At 38.8% G+C, this 17,088-nt stretch overlaps 1 protein-coding gene across 1 annotated transcript; it reads right to left on the bottom strand.

Annotated features, from left to right (window-relative positions):
- Window positions 1-6,920: 6,920 nt before the first annotated feature.
- Window positions 6,921-9,413, bottom strand: LOC115476833 (protocadherin alpha-4-like). The gene has a single exon (XM_030213407.1). The coding sequence runs from the start codon at window positions 9,411-9,413 to the stop codon at window positions 6,921-6,923; it is 2,493 nt and encodes an 830-aa protein (XP_030069267.1).
- Window positions 9,414-17,088: the final 7,675 nt, after the last annotated feature.

The following is a 17,088-nucleotide window of genomic DNA, read 5'->3' as shown; positions in this document are numbered from 1 at the left end:
TTCTGTTTTATGAATGTCATCTATGTGGTTGTGCCTAGTTTGTGTGGCAGACTTCTATCCTGATGGTCTCCATCTATTGGCTGTAGAGGTCCTTCCTAGTTATGACCTACAAAATTGCATGTCAAGTCAATGGCCCAATAAAATAATAAAATTCTAATTTCACTGTATCTTTTTTTGAGCTGCAGTGACCAGAATTGCACACAGTATTCAGGGTACAGTTGCACCATGGAGTGATTCTCAGTTTTGTTTTCCATTCCTTTCCTAACGATTCCTAACATTCTCTTTGCTTTCTTAGCTACTGCTGCACACTGAGTTGAGGGTTTCAATGTATCTTCAACAGTGAAACCTAGATCTTTTTTTTCTGGGCAGTGACTCCTAGTGTGGAACCTTGCATCACATAGCTATAATTTGGCTTCCTCTTTCCTACAGGCATCACTTTGTCTTTGCTCACATTAAATGTCATCTGCCAGTTGGATGCCCAGTCTCTCAGTCTTGTAAGGTCCTCTTGTAATTTTTCACAATCCTCTTGTAATTTAACAACTTTGAATAACTTTGTGTCATCAGCAAATTTAATTACCTCACTAGTTAGTCCCATCTCTAGATCATTTATAAATGAGCTAAAAAGCAGTGGTCCCAGCACAGACTCCTGAGAGCTCCATTATCTACCCTTCTACCATTGAGAATACTGACCATTTAACCATACTCTCTGATTTCTATTTTTTTAACCAGTTCTTAATCCACTGTCTCCTAGCCTATGACTTTCTAATTTCCTCAGGAGTCATTCATCAGGTACTTTGTCAAATGCCTATTGAAAAGCCAGGTACACAATAGTGGAGGAGTGGCCTAGTGGTTAGGGTGGTGGACTTTGGTCCTGAGGAACTGAGTTTGATTCTGGCACAGGCAACTCCTTGTGACTCTGGGCAAGTCACTTAACCCTCCACTGCCTGCTGCATTGAGCCGGTCATGAGTGGGAAAGCACGGGGTACAAATGTAACAAAACAAACAATATCAACTGGCTCACCTTTATCCACATATTTATTCACCCCTTCAAAGAAATGTAAAAGATTGGTGAGGCAAGTTTGCCCTGCACTAAATCAGTACTGAAATCAGGCTTACTGGTCTATAATTTCCCAGATCACCTCTGGAATCCTTTAGCCACCCTCCAATCTTCTGGCGCCACGTTTGATTTTACTAACATATTAATAACAGTTCATTTTTCAGTTCTGTCAGTTCTCTGGGATATATACCATCTGGTTCAGGTGATTTGCTACTCTTTAATTAATTAAATTGCCGCATTACGTCCTCCAGGTTTACAGAGATTTGCTTCAGTTTCCCTGACTCATCAGCATTGAGTACCATTTCTGGCAATGTTATCTCCCCCACATCTTCCGTGGTGAAGACCGAAGAAAAGAAATCATTTAGTCTCTCCGCTATGATGTTATCTTCCCTGAGTGCCCCTTTTACTCCTTGATCATCTAGCAGTCAAACTGATTATTTCACCAGATTCTTGCTTCTAATATACCAAAAAAAAGTTTTTATTATGTGTTTTTGCCTTCAATGCAATTTTCTTTTCAAAGTCTGTCTTTATCTTCCTTATCAGTGCTCTGCACTTGACTTGCCATTCTTTATGCTGTTTTCTATTAACTTCGGTTGGATCCTTTTCCCATTTCTGAATTATATTCTTTAGCTCTAATAGCTTCCTTCACCTCATTTTTTACCATGCTGACTGTAGTTTGGCCTTCCTTCCACCTTGTTTAATACATGGAATATATTTTGTCTCCAATTATATTCTTTTATGGCTAACAATGTGGCTTGAAAACTCATTTAGTATTGGCATCTTTCCATCTGCAACTGTGACATAAAATTGAGCCCGATTTTGAAGAACCCTAAATTGGATCAGAGTGACACATCCAACTATATGCCAGTTACTAATATTCCTATATTTGTAAAAATAATGGAAACCCTAGTTGCTGGACAATTATCTGATTATTTAGATCTTTAAAATATACTTCATCTCAATCAGGCTTCTGAAAGGGCTATAGCACAGAAACTTTACTGGGAATACTATCGTCAGAAATTAGGAGTTTAGTATCTAAAGGCATTAAGGTGCTGTTAGTACAGTTTAATCTTTCTTCAGCATTTGATCTGGTTGATCATGATGTTTGATTGATGATATTGGATGAGATTGGCTTGACTGGACCAATTCATTCCTGGTTCCATCTGTTCTTGAGATTTAAAACATATAGGGTGAAGATAATGAATAGAGAGTCAAAATCTTGGTGTTCTCCCTGCGGAGTTCTGCAGGGTTCACCATTGTCACTGATTAATTTTAATATTTTGATGAATACACTTGGGAGGGTTCAATTCCCACCAGAGAAGCAGGCTCTTTATGTATGCTGATGATATCATTATGTTGTTGCCAGCCCCTCAGGGATGAGGAAAGGTGGAAACTTTAGTTCAAACATGTCTGACGCAATTATAAAATTGAGCTATTTTGAATTCTTTGCCTCCAGATGTTAAATCAGAAATAAGACTAATCATCAAATGGTTAAAAAAAAAATTGTGATCAAGATTAAAACAAATACATAACATAAAATGTAATACATATTTGTATGTAAAACAACTAGGTGTTAAAAAAAGAGAGACACCACAGGGTTATCATGATGTAAGTAATATATGCAAATAAATAAACAAGTAATGATATACTCTAAGTAGCCTTAAAAATGGCAATGTATCAAAGCAACTAAAAATAAACATTACATATAAAGCGTCACTCAGAGCACGCAAAATACAAGATTATGAAGCAATAAATGAGAAGAGAACAGGAATTTAATAAAACATATCTGCACCAAGAGAAACCAACAAACTGAGGTAGGAGGACATTAATGGATAATAAATAAAAACATAAAAGAAAAAATAAAAAGTACAAATAATAAAAAACAAAAAATGGATAGAAAAATGAATAAAAAGCAAATAGAAATGATAGAGGATAAATGTGATGAAGGATGTATCATATAAAAATTAAAAAATATAAAATAAAGAGAGGAAAACCTATTGCTAGAAACTATTGCTGCACACTATAAAACACTGCAACGAGCAATGCTACATATTATAAAAGAAAATAAATACTACTGTGGCAGAACAAAAATATTTAAACTTATCATGGTGCTGGGTAAAAGGAGATCATTTAAAAGACAAAAACGACGAACATTGCAGAGATCAATACTGCATAATGTAACTGTTGAAAGACAGCTTATGTAGAGGTGCACGGATACATAGGTCCATAAATTATCTAATATAATAATTTGCCCCTCCAACATTCCAATGTGTCTCACTGGGATCGTAACCACCTGATGACATCACTCCTCCAACGTTCCAATGTGTGTCACTGGGATTGTAACCACCTGCTGACATCACTCCTCCAACATTCTCTGTCCTCCCTCCCTCCCTACCAGTTCCCTGGAACCCTGGAGCTGGGAGGGAGGGACAGAGGGAGGGGGGACCCTGGAAATGGGAGGGAGGGAGGGGGACACTGGAACTCAGAGGGGGGGAGGGGGCAGGGGAGAGATGCTGCACATGGATGGATGGAGGGGGCAGGGCACAGAGGACGTTGCCTGCATATGGATGAATGCAGGGGAGAGAGCATAATGCAGGGGAGGGAGGGGACCATGAAACTCGGAGGGAGGCAGGGAGGGGATGACCCTGGAACTCAGAAGCAGGGAGGGGATGACCCTGGAACTCGGAGGAAGGGAGGGGACGACCCTGGAACTCGGAGGGAGGGAGGGAGGGGGACAACAACCCTGGAACTCGGAGGGAGGGAGGAGGGGACCTGGCACACACTCTCATGCTAACACACATACTCTCTATCTCTCACACAGACACACTCGCACCCAGTCTCACTCTCTCTCTGTCACACACACACACACGCACATTCACTCTCTCTCTCTCACACAGTCACTCTCACACACACTCTCTCAAACATACACACTCTGAGGAAAACCTTGCTAGCGCCCGTTTCATTTGTGGCAGAAACAGGCCTTTTTTACTAGTATGTATGTATATATATATATATATCCACAAATTGCACAGAAACAAAAACAAAAGGAGCGTATTGTATTAAGAAAATGTATGTCGGCAAACCAAACCACTAGATGTTAAATTAAAAATAAAAATGGAACGACTACATAGGAAAGTCAAACAAGACAAAGTCAAAGACTTACTGTTCCAACTGATTACTCAACACGGGTATAGCGATGAACTATATCTGTTCACAAAAAGAGAAACACTCGTTCTTGCTATCCTATTTGAATAACATCATCTTGAGTGAAGTCACTAGAAAAAGTGCGCCAAATTTTCAAACAATATATAAAAACATAACAATAAAAAAGCAGATATCAAATGAAAATGTATAATCAAAAAATAAGAATAAAAAATGTGAGCAAGATAAAATGATAAAATGAAAAAACATGGCATGAAATAAAACAAGATGTGACTTAATCAAAATGCAAATGTGAACTGCATATTTAAAAGCAATGATAAAAATTACACAATAAGTGGTTTACATGAATATGTTGAAAATCAATAATAGGAAGTATATTAAAATAGAAATATAAACAATAAAATGTACCTATATATATATATATATATATATATATATATATATAGTAAAAACTATAAAAATAGAAAGATCACCATGAGTGTAAAAGGAGTTAAAAATAAGTGTCATATAAGATAACTTGCAAGCAAACAAAACCTAAAACAAGTATCTCCGAAAAATGGAATATATTTACAAAAAAGGTGCAAACTCAATCTTAGTATTTAAGCCACAATAGTGCAAGAGTACCCAAGTTATATATCATTTTCTGCTCTTCACATATTTAATATCGATATCTCCTCCACGCCAAGTAGTTGGTATTCTCTTAGCTACAAAAAACTTCAAATCATCAGTAGTGTAACCAATGGGGCGCTTTGGACATTTCTTCCAATGCAACTTCTATGTTCAATAATTCTAGTTTTAATGGCTCTTTTAGTTTTACCCATACAGAAGTTTGCACGGACACATAATTATATATCTTACGCCTATCGTGTTACAATCTGAGAAGTGGTTTAATTGAAAAATCTTATTGGTTTTAGGGAATATGAAAGATGCTAGAGTCAACGAGTGTCTACATACTGAACAGCGGCCACAGGATGTATGTCCACCATATTATTGTCTGTTACTGTCAAGTTGTGGAAGAGTGGAGGGAACCAAATGCTGTCTGAAATTGCGATTCCATGAATAGGCAACAATTGGACACTTATCTTTAAAATACTCATACATACCAATAATATGCCAATTTTTTCTAATAATATTGCTAATGCCACTCGCTACACTTGAAAACTTCAATGTGCACACTAAATCTGGTTTATGTTTATTATTCGTATTGGTCAGGAGGTTTTGTCTATCCATCTCTATTGCTCTTGATAAGCTCTTGCCTATGCATTTCTGGGGATAACCTCTATGGGCGAATCTGCTAGACATGTGTTTAGATTTGACTTGAAAGTCATCGAAATTGGTACATAATCTTCATAATCTCAAGAATTGTGAATACGGCAGGTTCTCCTTAAGTGACCGGTTATGGAAACTGGTGAAGTGCAGGTAGTTGTTTCTATCGGTTGGTTTTCTATATATAGTTGTTTTGAAGCAGTACTAGGTTTTCTGAATAAGGATATCTAAAATGGTATTTGTTTATCATGGTGCTGCATCTTAAAATGCAGAATTTGGGTCTCTGGTGTTCAGCCAATTGTAAATTGGCCTTGTGGTTAGGGTGGTGGACTTTGGTCCTGGGGAACTGAGGAACTGAGTTTGATTCCCACTTCAGGCACAGGCAGCTCCTTGTGACTCTGCGCAAGTCACTTAACCCTCCATTGCCCCATGTAAGCCACATTGAGCCTGCCATGAGTGGGAAAGCGCGGGATACAAATGTAACAAAAATAAACAAAATAAAAAAAATAATAAATCTCCCTTCCATAACAAAACTATATCATCTATGTAATGCTTGTAAAAGATCACCACTGCTTTATATGGGTGTTCACTCAAAACTCTATCCTCATGTTCAGCTAGGTACAGGTTGGTAATGTTGGGAGCCATGGCTGATCCCATTGCCGTGCCCCTAATTTGATTGGGGAAAGGAACATAATGCCAGAACAAAACATAACTATGCGACCATTATACTTAATCTTTGTTTTTCACTGGGATCATGAAATATATTTTATAAATCAAAAATTCCCTGGGAAAAAGCATATATGTGAGCTGTTAAGCCATTAATCAGTAACATCAGTTATTTTGAGCCATACAGGTGAATGTTGGAATTTTCAGGATTATTGACTTTTATTAATGTGGAGTTTTGATTGGCTGATTTTCAGACTTAAAAGCATTAGTGCATGGATTTCCTTGATAAAGCCTGAAGTTTTGGATGGGCAAAATGGGAGCCCATCAGATAAAGAAGATAAAAAAGATAATATATGCTATAAAAAATAAAAAAAACAAAAATTAAAATTAGAACTGAAATATCACAAATTTAGAGGATAGTAAAGAAATGTATAAAATGGAGGTTTTTAAGTTCTGTGAGTCATGAAGTGAAACTAAATCTTGATCGCAGACGCACAGAGGCTTTTTTCCTCCATAATACTTTACTTCCTCTTGTAACATATGGATAACTATATGAAGTAAGATCAGTTATCACAACAGTTTGGGTAACCACGTGTATATTTAGCAAATTGTCTTCACTAAATGGTGGTTAAGTTCTTTATGACTAGAAGTGATTTTTGTATTATTAGATTGACATGGCCAATTCTTGGAAAACCGAATTCAGATTTTCAGCTGAAACAGCAGCAACTTTATTGAAGAGTTCTGAAGAGTTTAATTCACCTATGTTGGTTCAGCTAGGTGCAGATGTTTGAAAGGGATATACATATACACAAGCCCATCTTACAGCTGAAAGTGAAACTTGTAGATAGTCATATTTGTAAACTTTTCTTACCTCAGTGGCTTTCATGACATCATTCTCCCCATTGTGCAATTGTAAGAGATCGCCAGTGGGTGTCGTATGATTTTCATTGTTCCAGGCATAGTGCGAAGACTGAGATTTTAACATTCTATTGCCTTTGGATTCTCCACATAAGTATAGGTAGTATTGTTGGCTTTGGGTGTATGACCATTTTCCAGCTGTATCTGGACATACCTCTGTTTTCCTAGACATTTTTGCCTCTGTTCGTGCTTTCTGATATCTTAGAATTGTATAAACAAAAATGAAAAGCAAAAATATAGCTAAAATAGAAGCGATGGAAATGATCAAATACACGTTCAGATCTGTAAGATAATTATCATTATTTTGAACATGTCTGTAATCTAATATCTTTTCCTGATTGCTTTTCTCCAGTAAAACATTCATAGTTACTGTTGCGGATAGAGATGGATTTCCATGATCTTTTACCAGAATGATGAGTGTCTTTCTTCCTTCATCTGTCTCTTTAAGGGAACGGACGGTCCTAATTTCTCCCGTATAAAGACCAATCCTGAATGGGTCTGCGTTTGTAGGTTCCTTAAACTCATAAGACAGCCATGCATTATATCCAGAATCGGCATCCATTGCTCTTATTTTAGCCACCAGGTATCCTACATTAGATGAAAGAGACACAACTTCTGACGCTGAGGAACCATGGCTAGGAAATGGAGTTAAGATCATAGGATGGTTGTCGTTTTGGTCTTGAATGAATAGGGTTATTTCGGTAGTACTACTCAGAGAAGGGGAACCAGAATCTCTCGCTTTAATGCGCAAGCTGTACACTTGATTATGCTCATAATCAAATGACAGCAAGGCGAAGATTTGACCCGTGTCAGACTGAACAGAAAAGATGCTCGAAACTGGTACTCCTTCAGTACTTTCTATGATAGAATACTTGACCTCTGCATTTTCATTCAAATCGGGGTCTAGAGCTGATATTTGGAAAATGGGAGACCATGGAACATTGTTTTCAACAATACTCACTATGTAAGGGATTTCTAAAAACGTGGGTGGATTGTCATTGACATCAGTAACCAATATCACAATAGTCTTAACAGCAGATAAAGGAGGAGATCCCCCATCTGTTGCAAAGATAGTTACATTGTAGTCTGCAGCGACTTCACGGTCCAGGGGTTTCTTAAGGACCAAAGCATAATAGTTTTCGAATCTTGCCTCAATCTGGAAAGGAAGAGAGAGGGGCACTTCACAGCTCACTTTGCCGTTCATCCCCGAATCCTTGTCCGTCACCGTCAACAGAGCTATGACAAGTCCAGGGAGGGCGTCTTCTTGGACTGGGTTTGAAAACGAAGTTACTTTTATTTCAGGACTATTGTCATTTACATCGACTATCTCAACTATTACATTACAGCGTCCTGTCAGCTCCAGAAGGCCTCTATCCTTTGCTTGCACGCGAATTTCAAACATATTCGATTTTTCAAAATCTAGAACACCTTGAATTCGAATTTCGCCGCTATTTTGGTCAATGATGAATAGCTGTTTTGCAACAGATAGAGTTAAATTAGAAAACGAATATACAAGGTCTCCATTTTCACCTTCATCTAAATCCGTAGCATTCAGTTTGATTACCAAGCTCCCAAGGGGCGTGTTTTCTAACATCTTCACTTTGTATACAGAATGGTCAAATACGGGAGGATTATCATTAGCGTCCCGGACTTGAATTGTAATCTGAGTTGTACCAGATCTCTTTGGGGTCCCCCCATCCGTTGCTGTCAATGTTAAACGATGCACAGGCTGGTGTTCCCGATCTAAAGCTTTCAACAATAGGAGTTCCAAAGAATAACTTTTTCCATCGCTAATTTGATGCTTCAGGGCAAAAAAATCGTTTGAGCTGAGATGATAGGAAAGGAGAGCGTTTTCCCCCTCGTCTTTGTCAAAGGCGCCCTCTAGTGGAAAATGCGTTCCTGGACGAGTGTACTCTGATACCGCTACAGTGTTTTCACTGGAAAAAAAATAAGGGGAATTATCATTTATATCCAGAATTTCTATTTGTATTCTGTATACTTCCAAAGGATTGTCCATAACAGCTTCTAAATTTATTAAACAACTAGTGCTACTGGCACATAAATGGTCTCTGTCTATTTTGTGTTTAATAAACAAGATGCCATTTTTAATATTTATGCCGAAATACTGAATGCTGGTTTCGTAAGCTATCCGAAAGTTGCGATTATACAGCTTTGCATTATCCACTTTCAAATCCACAGCAACGTTTCCTACTGACGTACCTTCTTCCAGTTCTTCTAAAACAGAGTAGCGAATCTGGCCCAGGCTTCGTCCAGAGAAATACAGGAACAAAAGCACCTGAACAGTCCGCCATTGAACAATCCAGCTTTTAACTGTCAACCTCATCCCGGAGATTCAAAACAAAAATTAATTCCCTGATAAATTCATCCAATTATAAACGCCATTTCACACGGTTAGATTCGTATGCTGGACATCCGTTCCGATTCTATCCTCCAAAGATTGAGATGTTCAAAAGCAAAGCATGAACAAATGTGGCACAGAAGCAAAGCAGAAGACTAAATATATAGTCTTTAGGTTCATTTCTTAAAGGAGGAGCACCGAGTATATATGTTTTCCTCCTCTCCGGTGTACAGCGACACCCAGTGTCTCTATTAGCAAATGCAGAACTTCAAAGTTTCAAAAGACAAGTAAGCATTGTGCTGGTTTAATCAAATAAAAGCAACACTATTTTCTAAACCAGTATAGTCATGGTTATTTTAAAATAAGTCAAGTAATTTGATGAAATAAGCTACTCTTTAGTTTTTAGGTTTAATTTATAATAATCTGTTAATAACAAGATTAAAAATTAGTTGTCTTCATGATAAGTACAATTAACATTAAATTAATTCTAATAAGACTGCAGATATAAACTATAGATAACACAAAGTCTTCTAACACCGTTTAATACACTTTTTTTTTAAAAAGACATCAATGTCATATGTGTATTATGTGGTTAGACATTTTCTCTGTACAAAATTGCAATAGGTTCCTAATGCAGTCTTTCTACTAGTGAAAAATATTTTCTGTCCCTGTTTATTTTAGAGCTCTGAAACAAATCCTTGAAGAAAATAAAAGATTCATAATAGTTTAATGCATGGGGTATAACTGCAGTCACATAAATGCAGCAAGGGCACATGAAATCTACATTACTCTATAAGTTGAGTTCATAAGTGCCAGGGGACACTCGATGAAACTACATGGAAATACTTTTAAAACAAATAGGAGGAAATATTTTTCACTCAAAGAATAGTTCATCTCTGGAACGTGCTGCTGGAGGATGTGGTAACTGCAGTTAGCATACCTGGGTTTTAAAAAGGTTTGGACAAGTTCCTGGAGGAAAAGTCCAGTCTGCTATTGAGATAGACATGGGGGAAGCCACTGCTTGCCTTGGGATTGGTAGCATTGAATCTTGCTACTATTTGGGCTTCTGCCAGGTGTTGAAAGCAGGATACTAGGCTAGATGGACCATTGGTCTGACCTAGTATAGCTATTCTTTTGTTCTTATGCCCATGCTCCTCCCATTCTCCACCCATGTGAATGCCTCCCTTGCGTTTACATGCTATGTCATGTGAGTCACTTTGCTGCAACTTATGTATACACTTACCAGTACATTTACATGCATAAATGGCACATAAATATGGGTGTCCATTTTGTGACTACGTTATTGCTAGTTTGGATTACTTATAAATTATATGTGATGGTAATTCAGTAAGAGCTCCTGTTGACTCAGAGGACCTTGATGGTAAGCTGTCTTTACAGTAACTGTGAACAGTTACTTTAAATTGTTACTCTACCTGGTGCCCTATAAATGAAAGGGGCAACCTTACCAACCTATCATCACACATTAACCCCCAAATTCTATATATGGTGCTTTAAGTTGTGTGCAGTAATTTGGCTACATGGTCACATTGCATGCACAACTTAATTAACAAGCCAATCAGCACTGATACTGGTACTTAAAACCAATTAGAGGCACTAATTGGCTATAATTGGAATTTACTCACACAACGTTCTAGCCATATTCTATAACAAGGTGCACATAAATTCTAATGTGCTCAGTTGTAAGGGAGGTGTGGCCATGGTGGGTTCTGGGCATTGACAACCACTATGCACACTATTATAGAATACACCCAATTTGCACCTAACTTAAGTGCACATATTTAGGCCAGGTTTAGGGTGGCCTAAATGGATGCACCTAACATTTAGGCACAAGAACAGTATGTGAGTGTACTCTATAAATTATGCCTAACTTTAGGCATAGTTTATAGAATCATGCTAAACGCGTGGTTTTACGGCATGGATTTTTAAGGCACCATATATAGAATTTCCCCCAAGTCCTTTTTACAAATATCCAGAACAATATTTATTGACCATTGTAGTCTTATCTTAGTCTTTCACCACTTATCTCCACTTGTCACCTCTTTGCAAAGTGGACCTTTTTTAATATATATATATTTATTTATTTATTTGTTACATTTGTATCCCACATTTTCCCACCTATTTGCAGGCTCAATGTGGCTTACATAGTGCCGTAAAGGCGTTCGTCAAGTCCGGTAGAGAAACAAATACATGGTGATGTTTTGATAGATTAAGGTTCAGGCACAATGGGGATCAAAGAGAGGAGGGGTTATGTGGAGAGGCATACTCGAACGGCGCTGGCCAAATAGATGGCTGGCCATCTATTTGGCCGCCGCCGCAAACAGCAGTCCCGAACTGTATTATCAAAAAGGATGGCCAACCATCTTTCATTTTGATAATATGGTTGGGGCCGGCCAAATGTCAGAGATCGCTGGATTTGAGATGGCCGGCATCGGTTTTCGCCGATAATGGAAACTAATGCAGGTGATCTCAAACCCAGCCACATCCAAGGCATTTGGTCATGGGAGGAGCCAGCATTTGTAGTGCACTGGTCCCCCTGACATGCCAGGACACCAACCGGGCACCCTAGGGGGCACTGCAGTGGACTTCAAAAATAGCTCCCAGGTGCATACCTCCCTTACCTTGGGTGCTGAGCCCCCCCCCCCAAAACCACCCCAAGACCCACTTCCCACAACTCTACACCACTTCCATAGCCCTTATGGGTGAAGGGGGGCACGTACATGTGGGTACAGTGGGTTTTGGGGGGGGTTGGAGAGCTTCCATTTACCACCACAAGTGTAACAGGTAGGGGGGATGGGCCTGGGCCCACCTACCTGAAGTGCACTGCACCCACAAAAAACTGCTCCATGGACCTGCATTCTGCTGTCAGGGAACTGGGTATGACATTTCAGGATGGCATAGTGGCTGGCAAAAAAATACATACTTTTTGGGGGGTGGGAAGGGGTTGATGAACACTGGAGGAGTAAGGGGAGGTCATCCCTGATTCCTTCCAGTGGTCATCTGGTCAGTTGGGGCACCTTTTTGAAGCTTGGTCCTGAAAAAAAAGGAACCAAGTGAAGCCGGCGAAATGCTCGTCAAGGCCGACTTTCTTTTTTCCATTATCGGGTGAAGCCGGCCATCTCATACCATACCCCCGTCCTGCCCCGTCCCACCTTCGCTACCCTACCGACACGCCCCCTTGAAGTTTGGCCAGCTCCGCGACAGAAAGCAGTTGGCGCCGGCCAAAATAGGCTTTCAATTATACCGATTTGGCCGGGTTCAGGAGATCGCCGGCCATCTCCTGATTTGTGTCGGAAGATGGCCAGCGATCTCCTTCGAAAATAAGCTGGATAGTGTCCATTACTAGCTTTGGTTTTGCTGTGTTGCGAGTATGCCTTTTTGAACAGGTTGGTTTTTAGTGATTTCCTGAAGTTTAGATGGTCGTAGGTTGTTTTCACAGCTTTTGGCAGTGAGTTCCATAGTTGTGTGCTTATATAGGAGAAGCTGGATGCTTAGGTTGCTTTGTATTTGAGTCCTTTGCAGTTTGGGTAGTGGAGGTTTAAGTATGTTCGTGATGATCTGGTTGTGTTTCTGGTTGGTAGATCTATGAGGTCTGTCATGTAGCCTGGGACTTCACCATAGATAATTTTGTGGTGCAGATTTTGAAGGTAATACGTTCTTTGATTGGGAGCCAATGCAGTTTTTCTCGGAGGGTTTTGGCACTTTCGAATCGTGTTTTACCAATTATCAGCCTGGCTGCTGTGTTTTGAGTGGTCTGGAGTTTCTTTGTGAGTTGTTCTTTACATCCCGCATAGATTCCGTTGCAATAGTCTGCATGACTTAGTACCATTGATTGTATAAGGTTACGGAATATTTCCCTCGGGAATAAAGGTTTTATGCATTTAAGTTTCCACATTGAGTGAAACATTTTCTTTATTGTGGAGTTCACTTGCGGTCGATTGTAATGCCAAGTATTTTCAGGCTATCTGAGATAGGGAGGATGTGGTCTGGGTTGTTTATGGTTGTGGGTTTGTACGTATTGTATTGTGTTGAGATGAGAGGATGAGGCAGTGTGTTTTGTCAGTATTCAGTCTCAGTTGAAATGAGTTTGCCCATGAGTCCATAGTGTTCAGACCAAGCTTGATTTCATTGGTGATTTCTGTCAGATCATGTCTGAAGGGAATGTATATTGTGACATTGTCTGCGTAGATGAATGGGTTGAGACCTTGATTGGATAAGGATTTAGCCAGCGGGATCATCATTATGTTGAAAAGTATTGGTGATAGTGGTGATCCTTGAGGTACTCCGCAGTCTGCTTGCCATGGTGGTGATATGTTTGAATTTGATTTCACTTGGTATGTTCTGGTGGTTAGAAAACCCTTGATCCAGCTGAGTATATTTCCACCAATCCTGATATAGTCTAGGAATCTTAGTAGTATATTGTGGTTTACCATGTCGAATGCACTTGACATGTCGAATTGGAGGAGAAGTATGCTTTTACCTGTAGCTATTTCCTGCTTGAATTTGGCCAGGAGAGTGACTAGCACAGTTTTGGTACTATGGAGGGGGCGAAATCCTGATTGTGATTCATGTAGTATTGAGAACTTGTCCATGTAATCAGTAAGCTGTTTGGTCACCATGATCGCATCTATCCCACTAGCAGTCAAACTGATGGAGATCATGGTGACCAAACAGCTTACTGATTACATGGACAAGTTCTCAATACTACATGAATCACAATCAGGATTTCGCCCCCTCCATAGTACCGAAATTGGGCGGTAGCTGGCGAGTTTGTTTGTTTTTTTCTTGGTGTCTTTTGGAATTGGGGTGAGTAGGATGTTGCCATATTCCTCAGGGAAGAGACCTTGTTGGAGCATGTAGTTTAGGTGGGATGTGAGGTCTGCTATGAAGTTGGACTTATCTGATAAATGTAAACTCCAAAATTAATGGTGCTGTCCTTCCCAGTATGGTTGTCCTTTTCTTCCCATGCTTAACAGTGATTAGAAAACTCACTGATGCTTCTTCGGGGGGATTAATTCTAAACTTTTCTCATTCTTTACAGCTACTCACTGACTGAGAATTTGTGCCAGATTCCTCATTGAGAGATAGGTAATCAATAGAAATAAAACAAAATAAAACATGGAAAAGAAAATAAGATGATACCTTTGTTATTGGACATAATATATTTCTTGATTGTAAGCTCTCTGGAGCAGGGACTGTCCTTCCCCATGTTTAAACTTGTACAGCGCTGCATAACCCTGGCAGCGCTATAGAAATGCTAAGTAGTAGTAGTAGTAGTGATTAGCTTTCGAAGCTAGCCCTTCTTCATCAGATTGGAAATAAGCAAATGTTGGTAGATGACAGTATATATAAGTGAAACATCAAAGTATTTCAGTGACATCTTACTTCTATTAGAAGTAAGCTCCCAACACAAACCCAAAAAGAAGAGAATGGCACACATCCTTGCAATATATCCAGCTGCAAACTATGCCAAAACATTTCACAGGACCCCATGGTCATTCACAAAGGAAAATTATTCAACATTAAGGAGTCTTTCACGTGCTCATCTTCCCATGTGGTATATATCATTCAGTGTAAAAAAAATGCAGTGAAGGGTGCTACATTGGAGAAACAAGTCAGATGCTAAAGAAGAGATTTAATTTACATAGGCACCATATGAAAAATGTTAGTAGCAACCAGGATGTCACCTCTGTGGGGCAACACTTTACAAAACCAGAACACTGTACCAGTGATTTTATGGTAAGAGTCCTAAAAGGGAACTTTAAAACAATACAGGAAAGTAAGACCTTTGAAGTCAGAATGATTAAACATTTTGACACCCACCAGAAAGGACTTAACAAAGATCTGGGTTTTCTAGCCCATTATAAACCATAAAATTGTACTGCTTTGTCACCTTCTTATCTCCATGCATATCTCCCTGTCCCTCATCCACCCAGCTCTCCCTGTCTCTCACCTAACCCACCCTCATCCTGTTAGACTGTCATTGAAATGCTTTGATGTTTCACATATATACTGTCATCTACCAACATTTGCTTATTTCCAATTTGACAAAAAGGGCTACCTTCGAAAGCTCATAAAGAAATATATTATGTCCAATAAAAAAGGTATCATCTTATTTTCTTTTCCATGTTTTATTTTGTTTTATTTCTACTGATTACCTTTAAAAGTGGACTAACACGGCTACCACACCTCTCTAATCATTGACAGAGAGATCAGAAGGGGCCTGCTCATTGGGAGTGGGATCATAGGGCCTGGGGGAGATTTTTAAGCTATGCAGGTGCTGGCCCTGTATTCAGCCAGGACCCACATAACTGTCTTATTTGGGCCTGGCAGAATATCGGCCAGGATCCGCATAAGCTCTGTCAGCCAGCACCACTGAAATTAGCACCCAATATTCAGTGCTGATACCTGGACATGGCCAGACACTGAATATCTGGGGCTAACCTAGCCAGTGATGGTTAGCGTTTTTAAAAATGCTGGACACCGCTGGCTGAATATCAGCTGGAATATTTTTATTTCAGAAGTTAATGGTTAATGGTTAACAAAAATGTTTAATGAACCCTGTAATTTAGACAGATCACATTTATCTATTTATTTACAAAATGTATAACCGGCACTATCCATAATTCTAGGCAGGGTACAAAAAAACTAAATAATAAAATGTGAACAAACAATAGAAAAAAACACATAATTAAACATTTTTGGCCTTAATGTAAATATCATATACCTATTGGTGAATAAGTATGCTAAATACCACCAAAGGTTTGCTGAAATAACAAATTCTAAATATTTTCTGAGGTTTCTAGATTTTTAATAGATCTCATGTTAGCTGATAAACAGTTTCACAATTTTGGCACAGAGATATACAATATGGATGACCTAAATTTATAATTAGTTAGTTAGTTAGTTAGTTAGTTAGTTAGTTAGTTAGTTAGTTCCACAATTTATATACTGCACTAGCCAAAGTACTAGATGACTTACAAGTCAACATCCATAATTAAAATCACATAAAAGTACAATAAAACAACTTCACAAAAACAATCATCAATATGTTCTCCCTCTCTATAACTCTCTGTCCTGTTCACAATTACAATTAAACACTCATTTAAATACCAGTGCCTTTAAACGTTTTCAAAACTGAACATAATTAAAATTTTGCAAGCTCTCAGAATGTGCATTCCACATTTTAGCCCCTTCAATATCCAGTTTTTTTGACCCTCTAATTATTTTATTTTTATTTATTGATTTATTTATTTGTAACACTTGTATCCAAGTAACAGGAAAATTAGGGGGACCCGTCTCAGCAGTTGAGCTCGGAGCCTGTAGCCAGGTCTTCACAGAGACCCACTGGAGTAGGGATTACCAGTTTAGAAGCGGCATCTTCAACCCCTGAAGAAGCCCTTAGGTGAAACGGGTCCGTCGGGTGTGAATGCTTGTCCTGGACGCTGCAGCCAGCTAAGTGGTTTTTCTCTTTTTTTTTTGAGCCTTGAAGACATTGTTTAAGCACATTTGAGTGAACTGCATAAAAACAAAAAATAAAATAAATTATATATCAGAAGGATCGGGGGGTTTTTCAGACCAATGATTAAAGAATTGATGTTGAAGTCTCCTTTTTGAATATTTCAGCAAGTTTTGTTGGGAG

This window comes from Microcaecilia unicolor, chromosome 8 (genome assembly GCF_901765095.1).
Source record: "Microcaecilia unicolor chromosome 8, aMicUni1.1, whole genome shotgun sequence".
NCBI lineage: Eukaryota > Metazoa > Chordata > Amphibia > Gymnophiona > Siphonopidae > Microcaecilia > Microcaecilia unicolor.
Note: the sequence above shows the minus strand (reverse complement) of the source record. Positions and strands in the feature narration are given on the sequence as shown.

Excerpts from the sequence above, each read along its gene's own strand:
- LOC115476833 (XM_030213407.1), bottom strand. The coding sequence starts at position 9,413 with ATGAGGTTGACAGTTAAAAGCTGGATTGTTCAATGGCGGACTGTTCAG.